Source organism: Thamnophis elegans, chromosome 14, assembly GCF_009769535.1.
Source record: "Thamnophis elegans isolate rThaEle1 chromosome 14, rThaEle1.pri, whole genome shotgun sequence".
In the NCBI taxonomy this organism is placed as follows: domain Eukaryota; kingdom Metazoa; phylum Chordata; class Lepidosauria; order Squamata; family Colubridae; genus Thamnophis; species Thamnophis elegans.
In genome coordinates, this window is record NC_045554.1 from 6,208,933 (window position 1) to 6,227,030 (window position 18,098).

General features: G+C 45.7%; 1 protein-coding gene across 2 annotated transcripts in view; it reads left to right on the forward strand.

The window, feature by feature from the left end:
• USP42 (ubiquitin specific peptidase 42) overlaps nucleotides 1–18,098 on the forward strand; it is a 41,770-nt gene that overhangs the window by 15,291 nt on the left and 8,381 nt on the right. For both annotated transcript variants that reach the window (XM_032231203.1, XM_032231204.1), the window contains exons 2-14: nucleotides 1,719–1,965; nucleotides 3,914–4,114; nucleotides 4,221–4,331; nucleotides 6,154–6,256; nucleotides 6,359–6,426; nucleotides 6,549–6,619; nucleotides 7,801–7,883; nucleotides 8,995–9,106; nucleotides 11,483–11,623; nucleotides 14,368–14,468; nucleotides 15,403–15,556; nucleotides 16,427–17,182; nucleotides 17,551–17,642. In XM_032231203.1, coding sequence (XP_032087094.1) covers nucleotides 1,728–1,965; nucleotides 3,914–4,114; nucleotides 4,221–4,331; nucleotides 6,154–6,256; nucleotides 6,359–6,426; nucleotides 6,549–6,619; nucleotides 7,801–7,883; nucleotides 8,995–9,106; nucleotides 11,483–11,623; nucleotides 14,368–14,468; nucleotides 15,403–15,556; nucleotides 16,427–17,182; nucleotides 17,551–17,642 — 2,231 coding nt within the window. In that variant the 5' untranslated portion in view covers nucleotides 1,719–1,727. The remainder of the gene's footprint in view (nucleotides 1–1,718; nucleotides 1,966–3,913; nucleotides 4,115–4,220; nucleotides 4,332–6,153; nucleotides 6,257–6,358; nucleotides 6,427–6,548; nucleotides 6,620–7,800; nucleotides 7,884–8,994; nucleotides 9,107–11,482; nucleotides 11,624–14,367; nucleotides 14,469–15,402; nucleotides 15,557–16,426; nucleotides 17,183–17,550; nucleotides 17,643–18,098) is intronic.

Genomic DNA, 18,098 nt, shown 5'->3' on the forward strand with positions numbered 1-18,098 from the left:
CCACGGATAAAAGGATGAGCATTTGCGACTAGTTGCAGCATCCTGCAACCACGATTTACTGTGTTTTTGGGGTGCTTTCTGGCCAAACAACCCATAACCCCACGCTCGTTTTAAGGGAAAGGATTTGCCTTGAGGATTGTGTGGTGGTTTAAGAATCCTTTGGTGACTGTTTTTTACAGGGTCATAAAGGGAGGCTTAAAATTTACAGCCAGTCACTAGCGAGAGTTTTTGACTGATATTTTGGTCTTCCTTCTAGTTGTAAGTCTGGATTGAGTGTAAAATCACGAGGGTTTAACTGTGTTTTTGATGTTATTTTACTGAGGTTACTAAGTTGCAAGTAATACAAACACCCACAGTTGTGTTTGTAATATCTAATTGGAAGTCATTTGGGGGATTTTTGTTTACTTCTTTTAATAAAAAAGTAACGCTATTTTAAAATCAACAACACTGAGTTGTTGGAGGAACTAATGCTACTCCATAGTCATGAGACTGGTGGTGGCAAACTTATGGCACAGGTGGCACGCCGACCCCTCTCAGCGGGCAGGCAAGCTATTGCCCTAGCTGAGCTCCACTGATCATCTGTATGCGCCTCCCGCTGGCCAGCCAGCTGGTTTTTGGGTCGGTGCCGCACATGTTCAGGGTTCGGGGCGCACGCGGGAGATGTGCACGCCTATGGAGGGAGAAGGGGGTTGCTTGCGCATGCGCGGGGACAGGGGAAGCAGGGGGGAGGTGTGGCCCATTCCCCCCATGGCCCGTTTTTGGTTCCAGGAGCTGCAGCTAGGTCTACTAGGCCCAAAAAGGGATACGGGAGTCGCGCACACATGCGGGGGGAGGTTGCGCACACATGCGCAGGAGGCAAGGCTCACGGGGGCGCACATTGCATTATGGGTAGGGGAGCTTTCGACACACGACAACAAAAAGGTTAGCCATCACTAAAATATAGTTGTCATAAGTTTTTGGTTTTTTTAATGCCTGTTGCTCTTTCCAAACTATTAGAAGACTCTCAGTAGCCTGAATACTGAAAACAAAAGAATAGAGAATAATAGTTGGAAGGCCTTGTGTCCTATTAATGATCATTCTTTGTTAGCAGCACTCCACTTAGTTTGTCGCAGTCAAACCTCAGGGGGGCCCCGGGTGGGGAATTCTGGGAGTTTGAAGACCCCCACCCCAAATCTTAAGAGTTGCCAAGGTTGGACACCCTGATGTGGAGGAAAAGAGATTGCGTTCACCTTCTCTTTTAAATGAACCAAATCCTTCCCCCACTTTCATTCTGTTGTATTTCTCTGAGTGGGGCGTGGTGGCTCAGAGGCTAAGACGCCGAGCTTGTCGATCAGAAAGGTCGGCAGTTTGGCGGTTAGAATCCCTAGCACTGCGTAACGGAGTGAGCTCCCGTCACTTGTCCCAGCTTCCGTCAACCTAGCAGTTCGAAAGCACATAAAAAATGCAAGCATAAAAATAGGAACCATCTTTGTTGGGACGGTAACAGCGTTCCGTGCGATTTTGGCATTGAGTCATGCCGGCCACATGACTACGGAGACGTCTTCTGACAGCGCTGGCTCTTGGGCTTTGAAACGGAGATGAGCACCGCCCCCTAGAATCGGGAACGACTAGCACATATGTGCGAGGGGAACCTTTACCTATTTCTCCGAAGTCTGCAACATTTGTTCCTTCTGTCGCACATTCAAGACTCTTTTTTTCGTGTCTCTTCTCTTCTCCAGAGATGAACCATGACAATAGTTGACAAGACGACCGAGTCCTCCAAGGCCTCTGCTTCTGAGAAGCAACCTTTCAACTCTGTGGCACCAGCTTCCGGTGACATGGACTCAGGGTCTACAGGATGGGTCGCTGTCTCTTCTTCGTTAGAGGCTCCGAAGCACAAGATCTCGTTGGAACCCGTGCCAGGAGCCGCGGTGTATTCCAGTACATCGGGACCAGATAAATGCAAGCCTTCTGCCAAAGAGCTGGGTGAGTGATGAGACCGCATTTAAAAGCACAGAGAAACCTTTTTTAAAATTGTTATATAAAGACTCCCTGGGAGGCTCTCTGAGCTTGGTTCTTTCCCTGCGGGCATTTCATTACCAAACTAGGTAACATCATCAGTGCTAGCAGAGGGCATGGTTTGGGGAGAAGAGGAAGAGGGGAGGGAGGTGGAGGATTAGAAGGGGAAGGACAGTGGGGTCCTTCGTGGTCTCTGAGCTTGGTTCTTTTCTTACAGACATTTCATTACCACATTAGATAACAGCATCAGTGCTAGAAGGGGGTTTGTGGAGAAGGGGAGTGTTGTGGCCCGGCAGGAGCCGTTGGAGCTGCCGCCAGACTCCAACAGCGAGGGGTCTTATGAGTCGGCCTTGGAGGAGGTGGAGGACCCTGGACAGGGTGTCGACTCCGAGCAGGGCGGGGAGAAACTGGTTGGCCACCAGGTGGCGGCAGAGCATTGGATCAAAGGGAATGTTAAGGAAAACATTTGAGAGTTGTTTCAGGATGCACGCAGGCGAAGGGCTACTCGACGGAAGGAACAACTGCGTAATTGTAGGAGATGATTGTGCTTAGCTGATGCTGATTAAGATCCTCTCCTGAGTATAAAAGAGACTGTTTGTGCCACGCCCTGGTTGCAGGAGTCAACATTCTCGTTCATTCTTATTTACCTTTGCTTTTGGCTTTCGTTCCTGACAGAGAAGGGGGGTCAGAACAGGGAGGGACTCTGGGATCCTTGGCAATTTCTGAGTTTCATTCTTTTCTTGCGGACATTTGATTACCAAACTAGGTAACATCATCAGTACTAGACGGGAGTAGACTTTGTGGAGAGGAGGAGAAGGGGAAGGACTGTGGGGTCCTTGGTGGTCTCTGAGCCTGGTTGTTTTCTTGCAGACATTTCACTACCACACTACGTAACATCATCAGCACTAAAAGGGGGTTTGTGGAGGAGGAGGAGGGGAAGGACTTTGGGTCATTGGTGCTCCCTGAGCTTAGTTCTTTTCTAGCAGACTAGGTAACGTCACTGTTAAGAACCTCATTTAAATCCTGAGCTACAAATATTATCTTTTAAATTATTATATTATTCCTACACTAGTTATTTGCAAGTGCTGGCTTGGGCGATCCTCTGTTCTTTTTCTTTCCTACAAAAAATATAATAACATCCAATCGTGTTTATCGAGGCAAACCAAAAAAACACTTTTAAAAAGTACAGGTCATCCTCAATTTATAGCCATCCATTTAGTGACCATTTGAAGTTACAATGGCACAGAAAAAAAAAGTGACTTACGGCTGGTGTTAAAGAAGAGATTGGACAACTAAATTTGTCTGAAATGAAGACCTCCAAGGCCCCTTCCAACACAGCCAAGAGTCCTGCATCCAGTTTTGGTCACCACACAATAAAAAAGAGGTTGAAATTCTGGAAAAAGTGCAGAGTAGAGCAACCAGGATCATTAGGAAGCTAAAACGTACGGTGAACGGTTGCAGGAACCGGGCATGGCTAGTCTAGTGAAGAGAAGGACCAGGGGAGACCGGATAGCAGCCTTCCATTATTTGAGGGGCTGCCACAGAGAGCAGGGGGTCAAACTATTTTCCAAAGCACCTGAAGGCCAGACAAGGAATAATGGATGGAGACTGACCAAGGAGAGATTCAACCTGGAAATAAGGAGGAATTTTCTGACAGCGAGAACATTCAAACCATGGAACAGAAGTTCCCTTCGGAAGTTGTGGGAGCTTCATCCCTGGAGGCTTTCAAGAAGAGACTGGACTGCCATCTGTCAGAAATTGTGTTGACTCTCCTACTTGGGCGGGGGTTGGACTAGATGACCTATAAGGTCCCTCCAACTCTGCTAATCTGTAATCTAATTCAGCTCTGTTATTCTGTTCTATTAAACATCCCCCCCTAATCATAATTATTTCCTGATCTCTTAATTTCTGACAGTTATTGGTGATGGGATTGCGGCACCCCAGAAGGTCCTTTTTCCGGCAGAGAAGATTTGCTTGAAATGGCAAAAGATGCATCGGGTTGGAGCTGGTCTCCAAAACCTCGGCAACACCTGTTTTCTGAACTCTGCTCTGCAGTGTCTGACATACACCCCTCCCCTCGCCAACTACATGCTCTCCTACGAACACTCCAAAACCTGTGAGTGTGCTTTATCGTTCCTTCCCAACTGTTAAAAAAAAGGAAAGCCTGCGTTGGAAATATATGGGATACATGTCTCTTTTTTGCTTTCCCCTTTTGCGTGCAGGTCACGAACAAGGATTTTGCATGATGTGCACCATGCAAGGACACATCAACCAAGCTCTATCCAATTCCGGCACCGTCATCAAGCCGATGTCTGTCATAAACGAACTTAGACGTAAGTGAACTTAGACCGTGGTTGGCAGGTGGGTTTTGAGCTGTGATTGGCCCCCTTGCCCTTCCCCCCCCCCCAAAAAAAACCCCAGGGACACAGTGGTGTGCTTTATGCCGCTGTGAATCTTTGTTTTTTAAATTTCTCTCCCCCTCAAAAAGAAAAGATGATAAGATAACGTAACGTAACATAATCTTTATTGTCATTTTGTTTTGTGAACACACCGCCATGCATTAGAGAAAGAAATTCTGATGCCCATTCTCAAAAGAAAATAAATAAACACACACACACACACACACACACACACACACAGAATGAGAGAATTTTATATCTGGAGAAAAACTGGACGTTCTTCCTTGGCCAACGGATCTCAATGGAAGATGATAAAATAAAGAACAGTGTTAAATGTGGTTGGCAGGCATACACATATATGAATGGATGGATGGATGGATGGATGGATGGATGGATGGATGGATGGATAGATAGATAGATAGATAGATAGATAGATAGATAGATAGATAGATAGATATCATAGATAGATAGATACGATGGATGGATGGATGGATGGATGGATAGAGATAGATAAGGGATGGATAGATAAGGGATGGATAGATGATTAGATAGATAGATAGATAGATAGATAGATAGATAGATAGATAGATAGATAATTGATGGATGGATAGATAGATAATAGATGGATAGAGATGATGGATAGATGATAGATATTATAGATGATAGATACCGTAGATAGATACCATAGATAGATATCGTAGATAGATAGATAGATAGATAGATAGATAGATAGATAGATAGATAGATAGATAGATGATAGATAGATAGATAGATAGATAGATACCGTAGATAGATAGATAGATAGATAGATAGATAGATAGATAGATAGATAGATAGATAGATAGATAGATACATACAAAGGTAGATGATGGATGGAGAGATCGATATCATAGATAAGATAGAGGATGGATGGATAGATAGATGATGGGTAGATAGATAGATAGATAGATAGATAGATAGATAGATAGATAATTGATGGATGGATAGATAGATAATAGATGGATAGAGATGATGGATAGATGATAGATATATAGATGATAGATAGATAGATACCGTAGATAGATACCATAGATAGATATCGTAGATAGATAGATAGATAGATAGATAGATAGATAGATAGATACCGTAGATAGATACCGTAGATAGATACCGTAGATAGATAGATAGATAGATAGATAGATAGATAGATAGATAGATAGATAGATAGATACAAAGGTAGATGATGGATGGAGAGATAGATATCGTAGATAAGATAGAGGATGGATGGGTAGGTAGGTAGGTAGGTAGGTAGATAGATAGATAGATAGATAGACAGACAGACAGACAGACAGACAGACAGTCAGTCAGTCAGTCAGTCAGTCAGTCAGTCAGTCCATTTTGAATACTTAGGGGGAAAAAGTTCCTTGGGAGTTAACAAGGTTGATACTCTTTGGAACAAAGCATTACAGAATCTAGTTTTTCTGCTTCGGGTAGCACAAATTTCCTTCTGTCTTTAATCGATTATCCTCTCCCTGGGAGGGGTGTTTTGTTTTGTTTGTTTGTTTATATTAAATTTATTTGCCACCATCTCGACCCCGGGAGGCTTACAACGTTAAAACAAAACAAAGCGATTCAACCTTATGAATCTTAATAAAAGTAAAACGCTGTAATGGTAGGTTTGGCTCATGCTCAGTCATCTGTTCCGCCCTTCGATTTTGATTCTGTTAGGAAAGCGATCCCAGGATCCGTAACGTGATGTTCTCCTTTACTTTTCTAGGAATAGCAAAACATTTCCGTTTCGGTAACCAGGAAGATGCTCACGAATTCCTAAGGTACACGGTCGATGCGATGCAAAAAGCATGTTTGAACGGCAGCAACAAGTAAGTGGGCCATTCGTATTATTTTTCCCTTTGATTATTGTCATTCACAAATAGATTTTTTTTTAAAAGATTCCTTCTTGATCTGCCTCTGTATTTTTTTAGATTGGACAGACATACCCAAGCCACCACCTTTATACATCAAATATTCGGAGGATATCTCAGATCTAGAGGTATGCACCCTAACGAGCTCCATTCTTTGAATGTTTATTTAAAGTTGAGTGAGAGTTTCAAAATACTCGAGGCTTTTAAAACTTTCATTGTATGATAAACCTTTTTTTTTTTTAAATTTCAGTAAAATGCATGAATTGCAAAGGTGTTTCGGATACATTTGATCCCTATCTGGATATTACATTGGAAATAAAGGTATGTTTTTGGTTCCTTTGCTACTTTGTTACACATTTTTAAGTATACTTACCACAGTGCATTTGCGAAGGGCATTATTTTGTAAGATGTATTTTGTACAGATGTACATTTTTAAGAAGATGTTGGATATCCATTTGTCTGAAGTGGTGTAGGGTTTCCTGCCTAAGCAGGGGGTTGGACTAGAAGACCTCCAAGGTTTAGAAGTTTAGAAATTTAATAGCATTTATATGCCGCCCGATCCCGTAGGACTCCGGGCGGCTTACAATACAACAACAACAACAATAATAATAATAAAAATAAAATAAGATACAGAGAAGAAAAAATAGATATAAAATACAACACATCATACACTCTATTCTGAATGGGGCTGGACCGTATTTTGGGGTCAACAGCCCCAGGCCTACCGGAACAACCAGGTCTCTTCCAACTCTGTTTATTTTATTCCATTCCATTCTATTCTATTTATTTGTGAGAAGCATTACAATGAAAATAAGGCATACTATGTAACATAGAATTTAAAATATAGAATACAAGATTGAAATATTTACAATATAAACAATAGCAATAGCAGTTAGACTTATATACCGCTTCATAGGGCTTTCAGCCCTCTCTAAGCGGTTTACAGAGTCAGCATATTGTCCCCAACAATCCGGGTCCTCATTTTACCCACCTCGGAAGGATGGAAGGCTGAGTCAACCCTGAGCCGGTGAGATTTGAACAGCTGAACTGCAGAACTGCAGTCAGCTGAAGTAGCCTGCAGTACTGCACCCTAACCACTGTGCCACCTTGGCTCAGTCAAGATCTTGTCCACAAACCAGCAACATTTGTGTTCTGTCACACTGCCATGAGCTCCTCAAGTGAACACTGATCAGGACACAAAGTATTCATATGTGTTGTTGTCTCGTGTCACCACAACCACAAAGAACTTTGTCATCAATTAAGACATAGCTTATTGTGGATCTCGGTTCCTGAGGCTATTTTTTTTTTCCACAGTAGCTTGCAAGAACAAATTTTGACATTCTTTTCAACCCCTGGTGCTATCCCCAAAAAGCAGTCCCTCTAATCCCAGCCCTTGCACCCTTAGACCAAATGTTTCTCAACCTTCACAATTTTAAGAAGTGTGGACTTCAACTCCCAGAATTCCCCCAGTCAGCATGTTTGTTTGTTTGTTTGTTTTCCAGTCAGCTCAAAGTGTCAACAAAGCTCTGGAACAGTTTGTCAAGCCTGAACAGTTGGATGGAGAAAATGCATATAAATGTAGCAAGTAAGAAAAAGAATTCCTATGTTTTATAATTCATTGATTTGATTGCCCTTCTACACCTGGCTTGGTTATAGAACCTCCTATTTAATGCCGAACTGATTTTGCTGTGCTATAGTATGTTTAGCGAGGGATGGCATGTATAACTATCTGTTTTGCCCTGTGCTTGCTCCTTAAATGCATGGGGCATCCTTCGAGGAAAATGAAAAAAAATCTCTAGATCTCCCCTCCCAGTAATCTCTAGGGCACTGTTTTTCAAACTTGGCAACTTTAAGATGGGTGGACTTCAACCCCCAGAGTTCCCCAGCTTCAACTGGAATTCTGGGAGTTGAAGTCCAGAAGTCTTAAAAGTTCCCAAGTTTGGAGATAGCGAAGGAGGTCTTAAGAGTGGAAGGAAAAGTGGGATAATTTGACCTCTCTTTCATGTCTTTTAAAGAACAGCTAAACCCGTTTTCAGACACTAATTTCCAAATAGAAAGTACCATATTTTTCAGAGTATAAGACACACTTTTCCCCACCCCCTAAAAGAGGGTGAAAGTTTGGGTGCATCTTATACACCGCATGTAGCCCTGCCCATCCATCGGCCCCCACCTTTTGGCCTCTGCCTCCCAGCAATTTGCCTCCTTGCAGCAAACTGCAAGCAGCCTGATTAGCACAAGCAGCTGATTGTCGGTTGGATCGGCCTCCCGACCATCAGCTGTTTCAGGCTGCAGGGATTGCCTATTGCTGCCTCCGCGCGCCCCATTTTCGCCCGCCGCATCCCATTTTCGGCCTCTGCGTGCCCCATTTTCCACCCAATCAGAAGCACAGAGGCCGAAAATGGGACGCGTGGAGGCGGCAATAGGCTATGGCAATCCCTGCAGCCTGAAACAGCTGATTGTCGGGACTCGGAAGCACAGCTGCTTGTGCTAATTCGGCTGTGCTGAAACGAAAACAGGCTACGTACCGCAAGGAGGCAAATTTCTGGGAGGCAGAGAGGTAGTTTTATTTTTTTCTTGCTTTCCTCCCCAAAAGCTAGGTGCACCTTGTACTTCGGAGGGTCTTATACTCCGAAAAATACGGTCGTCCCAAAATGGTGAGGAAAAAATAACTCTGAAATCTCCCTTCGTTTTTTTAGGTGTAAAAAAATGGTTCCTGCATCCAAGCGATTTACGATACATCGGGCTTCAAATGTCCTCACCTTGTCCCTCAAACGGTTTGCAAATTTCAGTGGTGGCAAAATCACAAAGGTAAGACCTGATCTTCCTTAAATCATGGCGTGGCCCTCTAGCAATATAAATGAAATACAGGTGGCCCTCAACGTACAATGATTCATTTGGTTTGGTTTGGTTTGGTTTGGTTTATTGGATTTATATGCCGCCCTTCTCCCAAGAACTCAGGGCAGCGTACAACATTAAAAAAAACACATATTACAAAAGTTTTTAAAAAATTAAATAGAATATCCAAAGCAAACCCAATTAAGATTAACAGTAAGATTTTTTTTAAAACAAATTCGATTAAAATTAACAATATTTTGTTTTGTTCAGGCCAGACTGGCTTGCTGGAAAAGCCAACTTTTTAGGGCGCGTGGGAAGGACCGGAGGTCGGGGATTATACAATGATTCATTTAGTGACGTTTCAAAGTTACAATGGCACTGGGTGGAGGGGGGAAAGTGACTTATGACCGTTGTTCACATTGAACAACTGTTGTAGCATCCCTGTGGTCAAAATTTGGACTAACGACTGCAGTTAGTCCAGAATGCAGCCGCGCGAGTGATAGTGGGCGCACCGCGGTTCGCCCACATTACACCCATCCTCCGCGAGCTGCACTGGCTACCTGTCGATCTCCGGGTGCGCTTCAGGGTATTGATGACCACCTTTAAAGCACTCCATGGTAGTGGATCTGGGTACTTGAGAGACCGCCTTCTGCCGATTACCTCCCTTCGACCGATTAGATCGCACAGATTGGGCCTCCTCCAGATTCCATCTGCCAGTCAATGTCGACTGGCGACTACACGGAGGAGAGCCTTTTCTGTTGCAGCTCCGACCCTGTGGAACGATCTCCCCGTCGAGATACGCACCCTCACCACCATCCAGACCTTCCGCACGGCCCTTAAGACCTGGCTCTCCCAGCAGGCCTGGGGATAAGTTTTTAAATTACCCGCCCGAGTGTTGGTTGACTGTTGAATGCAAGTTGGTGTTTTATTATCTATCTTGTTTACTCACTGTTTGTCTTGTATTATTGCACCCCCTTCCCGTGATTGTAAGCCGCCCTGAGTCCCCTCAGGGAGAAGGGCGGCCTATAAATCGTAATAAATGTCTAAATGTCCAAATGCTTCATGTTTATGACGGTCGCAGTGCCCTGGAGTCACGTGATTCCCCTTTTCTGACCTGACAAGCAAAGTCAATGGGGAAGCCGGCTTCACTTAACAACTTAAGAATTGCAGTGATTGCCCTTCATAACAGTGACAGGAAAAGGTCATAAAACGGGGCAGAACTCACTTAACAACTGTATCGTTAAGCAAAAGAAATGTTTGGCTCCGTTGTGGCCGTAAGCAGAGGACTACCTGTATATATGAAAGTACCCCAGCCAGCTGAAAATTAAACCAGCTAAAGGATTGTATTAAAAGGTTTTGAGTTAAATGAACAGTGGTTAGAAGAAGGGCCGTTGTGAGATGCTCGGGGGTCACTCACTGGAATCCTGCGTCCAGTTTTGGTCGCCACGATGTTAAACAGATGTGGAGGCTCTAGAAAGAGTGCAGAGAAGAGCAGCAAAGATGATTTGGGGACTGGAGACTAAAACATAAGAGGAACGGTTGCAGGAACTGGGTATGTCGGGTTTAATGAAAAGAAGGACATGGAGAGACATGATAGCAGTGTTCCAATATCTCAAAGAAGAGGGAGTCAAGCTATTCTCCAAAGCATCTGAAGGCAGGACAAGAAGCAATGGGTAGAAACTAATCAGGGGGAGAAGCAACGGAGTCCTTCGGGATTGGGCGGCATATAAATGTGGTTAATAATAATAATAATAACTTGGAACTAAGGAGAAATTTCCTGACAATTAAAACAATTAATCAGTGGAACAACTTGCCTCCGGAAGTTGTGAATGCTCCAACACTGGATGTTCTACAAAAATAACCCTAACCCTCCGGTCCTTCCGACACGCCCTAAAAAGTTGGCTTTTCCAGCAAGCCAGCCTGGCCTGAACAAAACAAATTAAAGTATTGATTATTGTTAATTTGAATTTGAATTCTTTTTAAAAAAATGTGTCATTGTTAATTTTAATTGGGTTTGGGGATATCCTATTTAATTTCTTTTTAACTTTTGTAGTATGTGTTTCTTTTAATGTTGTATGCCGCCCTGAGTCCTTGGGAGAAGGACGGCATATAAATCGAATAAAACTCAATTTGTCTGAAGTGGTGTAGGGTTTCCTGCCTAAGCAGGAGGTGGGACTAGGAGACCTCCAAGGTCCCTTCCAACTCTTGTTATTCTATTCTATCCTATTCTTTTGGTGGCATTTTCACAAACATCAGTTTAATATTTACGAGGTTGCTTTTCTCTCTTGTGTGTTTTAAATTGGATTCTGAATGCAAATTCAGAAACACCTCTCTGTCTCTCTGTTTTAGGAAGTGAAATACCCAGAATATTTAGATATCCGACCATATATGTCTCAACCCAATGGAGAACCAATCATTTATGCACTTTATGCAGTGCTAGTCCATACGGGCTTCAGCTGTCACGCTGGACATTATTACTGCTACATAAAGGTAAGCATGTTTTTCTCTTTTCTTATTGTCCTCCGACGTTCAAGAAGTTGTCTCAGAGCATATGACCCCTTACAATTTGAAACGTGTGATGGCCACAGGACGCAGCCCAACTTGTTGTCACAATGAAGAATATTTGACCCCATCAAGCCATAACTCTGAGATCATTGCTACGGGAAGGAATTAATGTTCTGACCTAGGCTTCCCAAAAGCACGAAGCCGACTCCTCGTCCCGATAACACCCTTTTTGTTTAGGTTAAAGGGAATTCCTCTCCAGCAAAGTCCCGGCAAACAGTCTTTCAAGAGATTTCACCACTAGAGACCTTTATCAGGCTTGGAGAGCTGCCAGGCTGATCTCTTCCAAACGCCATGCTGTAGCAGCAATTACTTGGCAAGGAGTCTTGAAGAGTCACGAACCAATGAAGCGAACTAATTGTCTCCTGCAAACTCCACTCCCCTTTCGCTCCTCTTTATTCCCTCTGGGAGGGGCCATTCACCGTCCACCTGTGCCTTTACTCCTGAGTTGACCCCTGTTCCTTAGCTGTTCCCTTTTCCTGGCAGCTCTGCGCATGAGTACACTGGGAACAGGCTCCAGCTGTTGTTCTGCCCCACTGATCTCCGACTCCGAAGGCAGCTGATAACTGTTGGATGGCCTCAGCCCTGTTTCTGCCTCCAACACAGAGCCCTCATCAGAGCCTTCCCCAGACTCCAGGACTGGTCCGTGTTCCTTCCCAACCCTCCTCACTGTCCGAATCTGCTGCCAGATCTGCTGGCCACTGTTGGCTGGCCACAACAATTAACCTAAACCAGTGTAAAATGTAAAAACCCTGGCCTTTAATTATCTCAAGCAGTGTTTCTCAACCCTGCCTGCTGGCTGGGGAATTCTGGGAGTTAAAATCCACACAGCTTCAAGTTGCCCAAGGTTGAGAAGCACTGCTTTTAAGGCAATTCTTGCTCTCGAGAAATTTGTGCTGATTTTTAGTCTTTTACTAAATGCTTGCTCCCCAAAGGTAAGGCTATACGAGTCTCTTTTTTTCTTTCTTTCTTTCTGGAATCCTTTCCCTTCTCCTGCTGCTGAAGAAAATTATTTTATTGTTTAGTACAGTATCTATTTCACTTAAATCCAGTAGAGGGAGCCGTTTCTCCTCCCACCACTCTTTAAAAAAAAAAGCAATTTATTTTTCCAATTAAAATAGAACCGGAATCTTTCGAAGAACCTTTCCTAATTTTCTCTATTGTCATCTGGAGTATCTGAGATAGTTGGGCATCTTTAAGAATATGCCTGACTGTATATTTTCCTGCAAAAATGACGGAGGGCTTTGAAATGAGCTGGGCCTCCTTCATTGACGCTGAACAGCCACGTAACATCTGCGGCATGGAATAATTTTTATCTCTTTTTGGCTGACCACCAGTTGCATCCCCTTCTAGAAGAGAAACATCTGGTAGAGTCCAGTTCTAAATGAAGCAGCGGGCTTGGTTTTCCATCCCCCAGTTTCCCATTGCTAATCCAAGTAGTTATTGAACATTTCAGTTCATATATGTATCAATTATTCATTGCATCATGAATAGGGAGGGCTTATTACATCATAATAAGGGAGGGCTTATTATTTTTGAGGTGCAGGAGGCCCCTTAACCTCGGCCCACTGCCCACAGATCAGCTAATCCGGGGGGGGGTAAGTTCAGTCTCTGTTTCTGGCACACTCTTGCCAGCCCTACCGTCCCTGGGCCTGTCACTCTTTTTCCCGCCGCCACTAAGAGAAGAGGCACGGTAGCTAGGATTTGCGGGAGCGGCCTCCGCGAGGCTGTTCCGCATGGATGGCAGCTGTGCATGTGGGGCACCTGGAGCATTTTTCCCCCCTCTCCTCCCAGGAAATTGCGGGGACCAGCTGCGCATGTGTTTAACTATTTTAGGGGAGGGCTTATTTCAGCGCATGCGCTCAAAAGCCTGGTTGGGCTTATTATTCCGGGGAGGTCTTATTCTCGGGGGGGAGAAACAGGATGATAAGATAGATAGCCGTGGTTTCCGGAGGATAAGCCCTAACATGAATTTTCAGGATGCTTATAATATAAGCCCTACCCCAAAAATAAGTCCCGTTTAAGATTGTCAGCCAGAGAGGTGCAATTAGTACCGTATTTCTCCCCAAATAAGACTTGAAAACAAGCCTAATGCGTCTTTTGAAGCGAAAATTAATATAAGAACCCTGTCTTGTTTTCTGGTTGAATCAATCTACTATATTTTAATGTATGATATTAAACTAAGGTAAAACCATGATAAAATCACCATAATGTGGCACTCTGGAGTCGCATAGGATAGATGTTATGATTTGATGTCTAAGGAAGCTAACCATCGAAGACCGCGATTGCAAACCTTTTAGGCACCAAGTGCCCAAGCTGCGCACATGGGCAGGCCCAAACTAAAAGGGGTGCGCATGCGCAACAGAGACCCATAAACCGGCGGGAGGCGGGGCATCCCAACACTAGCAGCGTGGGGAAGAGGTAAGATCTTTTTCTTTCGTGAGCTTCTGCTTTGCCGATTGCAGGGAAACAGAAGCTCGCGAAAGAAACGCCACGGGGATCGGACACGGGAGGGACGCTGCCGTCTCCCCCACACACACAGGCGTGTCATAGATTTCCCACTAAGATGGATCTAAGATGTTGGACGGAGGTTTCGCTTGGCCTCCCATTGGAGAATGGATTTACAGACGACAATATTATGGTTTTCTTCTTGGAATTCTTTTTCTTTGAAGGCCAGTAACGGGCAGTGGTACCAGATGAACGATTCCACCGTTTCCAACAGTGACATCAGGACTGTGTTAAATCAACAAGCCTATGTGCTGTTTTACATCAGGTAAGGCCCGGCGCTCGGAAATAGATCTTCTGACCCTTGGCCCCAGGACCTGCCCTTGGGGTTTGGCCCCACTTCTGCTGTGCTACCCGTGGCAGAGTCTGTTCTGACTCTGGCTTCCTGAGACAGTGAAAAGCACACGCTTAGTGCCAAAACCCCTCTTTCCATTTCAAAGGCTGTGAATTATGTTCATTGACAGCCTGTCGTGAGTCCCAAATAGTTGTGAAGAGTCCTACACTAGGCTGCCAAAGTCTTTCGGGATAAGGCTGAAAAGCACCTACCTTTTATCTTCCCTGACACGCTGCCAAAGACTTAATTGGCAATCTTTTTTTTCTCTTTTTTTTTCTCTCTTTTTTTGTAAGCCACCCGGAGTCCTTCGGGATTGGGCGGCATATAAATTTTGATAATAAATAAATAAATAAATAAAAATTAGCTGCACAGAGCAAAGAGTCAAAACGGAGCTTCAGAAGGTGAACTGACCAGCATGAACCAAGTTGCTTCTTACAAAGGCTCACGTGCCTTTGCTCCTCCTTTATGTCCTATGGGAGGGGCCAATCACCTCCAAGCCTTACTCCCGAGTCGTCCGTTCTGTCTTAACTGCTCTTGCCTTCTGGCAGCTCTGCGCCTGCGCACACTGGGAACAGGCTTCCCCTGTTCCTCTGCCTCGCTGCTGTCCGTCTCTGGAGGCTCCGGAGGCAGCACATAACTACCAGAGCCCTCGTCTGAGCCTTTCCCAGACTCCAGGACTGGCCCAGGTTCCTCCCCAACCTCCTCACTGTCCGATTCTGCTGCCAGTTCCGTAGGCCACAGGCAGACCACAACAGAGTCACTCCTCTTTTCTGGTGACGAATAAGGATGCCGCCCTAAAAAAAGTATCGTAGGACGGTTTGTGAAAAGGGAAGTTAACATGCTTAATGTGACTTTTTTTTTTTATTAGAACCCATGACTTGAAAAATGGTGCCGAACACATTCATTCAGTCCATACGCCGGGTCAGTCTTCACCCCGACCGGTGATCAATCAACGGGTGATGGGTAATAAGCAAACCAATCCTGGATTTATCGGACCTCAGCTCCCTCCACACATGGTGAAGGTCAGTTAAGGAGCATCTGTTTAAAGCAGTGGTCACCAACTGGTGGTCTGCAGAAAAATTATTTGCATTTTTTATATTGCACTAAATCCGGGGTCCTCAAACTACGGCCCCTGGGACAGATACATGCAACAAACGCTTGCGTTGCTGCAGAGAGTCTCCCCCTTTGGGGTCTTTTTGTGGGGGTCGGAGGTGGGCAGAAATTCTGACTTGGGGTCTGCTTCAGCCTCCTGGTGGGGGGCTTTGGGGCGAAGGCTGGAGGGAAGTACCGCTGGTGGCGAAGAGCCGGAGGGCCTCGTTGCAGTAGGACTGCATTATGGCCTGGAACTGGCTGACCATCTCAGCCCGCTGAGCCTCCAGGTGCCGGTATCTGGCCTTGCACTCCTGCAGGTCTTCCCTCTGCTTCGAAAGCCTATGCTCGTAGTCCTCAGTGAGGTGCTTCTGCTGAGCCTCCTTCCTCGGTCAGATCCAATTTGAACTGAGCTGTTTTGCCAATTCTTTCTCCTGGTGGCTGCTTAGCTCCAGCAACTGCTTCCTGTTGGGGCCCTCAGGAGCCCAGGCAGGGCAGGAGAGGAGTGGCTGGGAGGGGAGGGGTGAGTAGAGGCTGGCAAGGTGTCCCCCGATGTGAGTGACATCATGTTGGCCACACCCACCCACTCACATGACCACCTAGCCACGCCCACCCAGCCGGTCATTAGGCAGATCATATTAGTGGTCCACAGGATTTAAAATTATGAGTGTAGTGGTCCCTGAGATCCGAAAGGTTGGGGACCTCTGATTTAGAGAGCCCGAATTTAATTCGAGATAGGAAGTTCACTCCCTCTACGTCTTACGAATAGATCTCTTATTTCCCTCTTTTTTGTATAAACGCAGAATTCGAATCATTTGAATGGAACCGGATCCCTGAAGGAAACCGCCAGCAGTACGGTGGCTATTTCTAGTAACGCTTCCCTCGTCAAGTCTCCTTCGGCACCTTCCTTGTCCATCTCCAAGTGGACCATGAACCGGTCGGCTACGGCCACCACCACAGATTCCTCCAAGAAGCCAAAACTCACCCTCAGTATTCACAACAACAAGCTGCCGGCTCGCCAAAGCGTCTCTCACACCGGCTGTACCGTGGAGAGCCTCAGCAAGTCCGCCCCGTCCGCCACCATTTCTAACCCCTCCGCAGTGCAATCTACCTCAAGCACTTCTTCCACCATCTCCTCGGCTGCTAGCCAAGCCTCCAAAGCGCCGGCTGCCGGCAAATCCGGTTCCAAGCTGATCATGAACGGCAAAGCCAAGCACAGCCCTAGCATCTTGGTCCCTTACGGGGCGGAATCCTCCGAAGAATCGGACGAGGGGGAATCTAAGGGCCTGTTGAAAGAGAACGGCCACGTCAAAGTGTCCAACGGCGTTTTGTTAGAAGAGGCGGCCGGCGGGCTGGAGAACTCATGCGCCTCCTGCCACAAGCCGGAAAAGGAAAGTTCCCAGCCCGAGTTGCCTCCAAACATAACCGTCATGGTCTCCATTAGCCTCAACGATGCCCCGAAGCAGAACGGACAAATAAGCAACGAGCCCACCTCCCAAGGGAAGTCCGCGAAATCGGCAGATCACCCGTTTCCGAAAAGCAACGGATTGCTCGGAAAGGTGAGTGGGTTTCTTGGAATGCGAGTGGTCCTCGGCTTACGAGCACAATAGAGGCCAACAAAAATTTAAGCGAGACGGTTGTTAAGTGAGCTTTGCTCCATTTAAAAGTGAAAAAATGTTGGCCACGCCCACCCAGTCACATGACTCCCACCGCCACCAAACCACTCCCACAGAACCGTTGGGGGAAAAAAAGTTACATTTCACCACTGGCCAAAAGGAACCCCTATTCTTCTTCCAGTTGATGGTTGCGCTCTTGGGAGCCAGTCGCGTGTGCTGATTTTACCACTTCCGGATTTCGTACCGGAGTCTATTCTATCCGACCCGCTTGCTTGTCACTGTGTTAACCCTCGTGCGTTTTGAATCTACAGAGTTCTCCAAAAGCTTTGTCCTCAGTCCCTGAAGAGGACGTCCCGGATTCCTTCAGATACAAGCAGCCGAAAACCTTGCCCGGGGACTCCAGGTAAAACGGTCTTCCTTTATTCTAACTAGGCTCCGAATTTTAAGAGCCAGGTGAAATCTCATGTGAGCGGCCATCCGACAAACACACAAGCACTCTCTCCCTTTTTGGCCAGCTACTGGTGCGCATGTGCACACGGTGATCAGCTGTGCACATGCTCACACTGTAAAATGGGAGACCATCTTCCAGTTTCCGACCCTGCCACACACACACACGAAGGCCAGCTGATCATGTGCGCCAGAAACCTGGAAGTGGAACGGACGATGCCACACGTGCCGGGCAACATGGCTCCATGTGCCACTTTGGGCACGCGAGTCATAGGTTTGCCTTTGCAGCTAAAAGACTTCCATGAACTGGGGAGGGGAATACTTGGGGAAATGAAAGCAAATGCTCTATCTCCTCGAAACGCTTCCTCAAGGCCACCCAGCTGGAAGAAAGAGGGAGCCACATACCAAACTA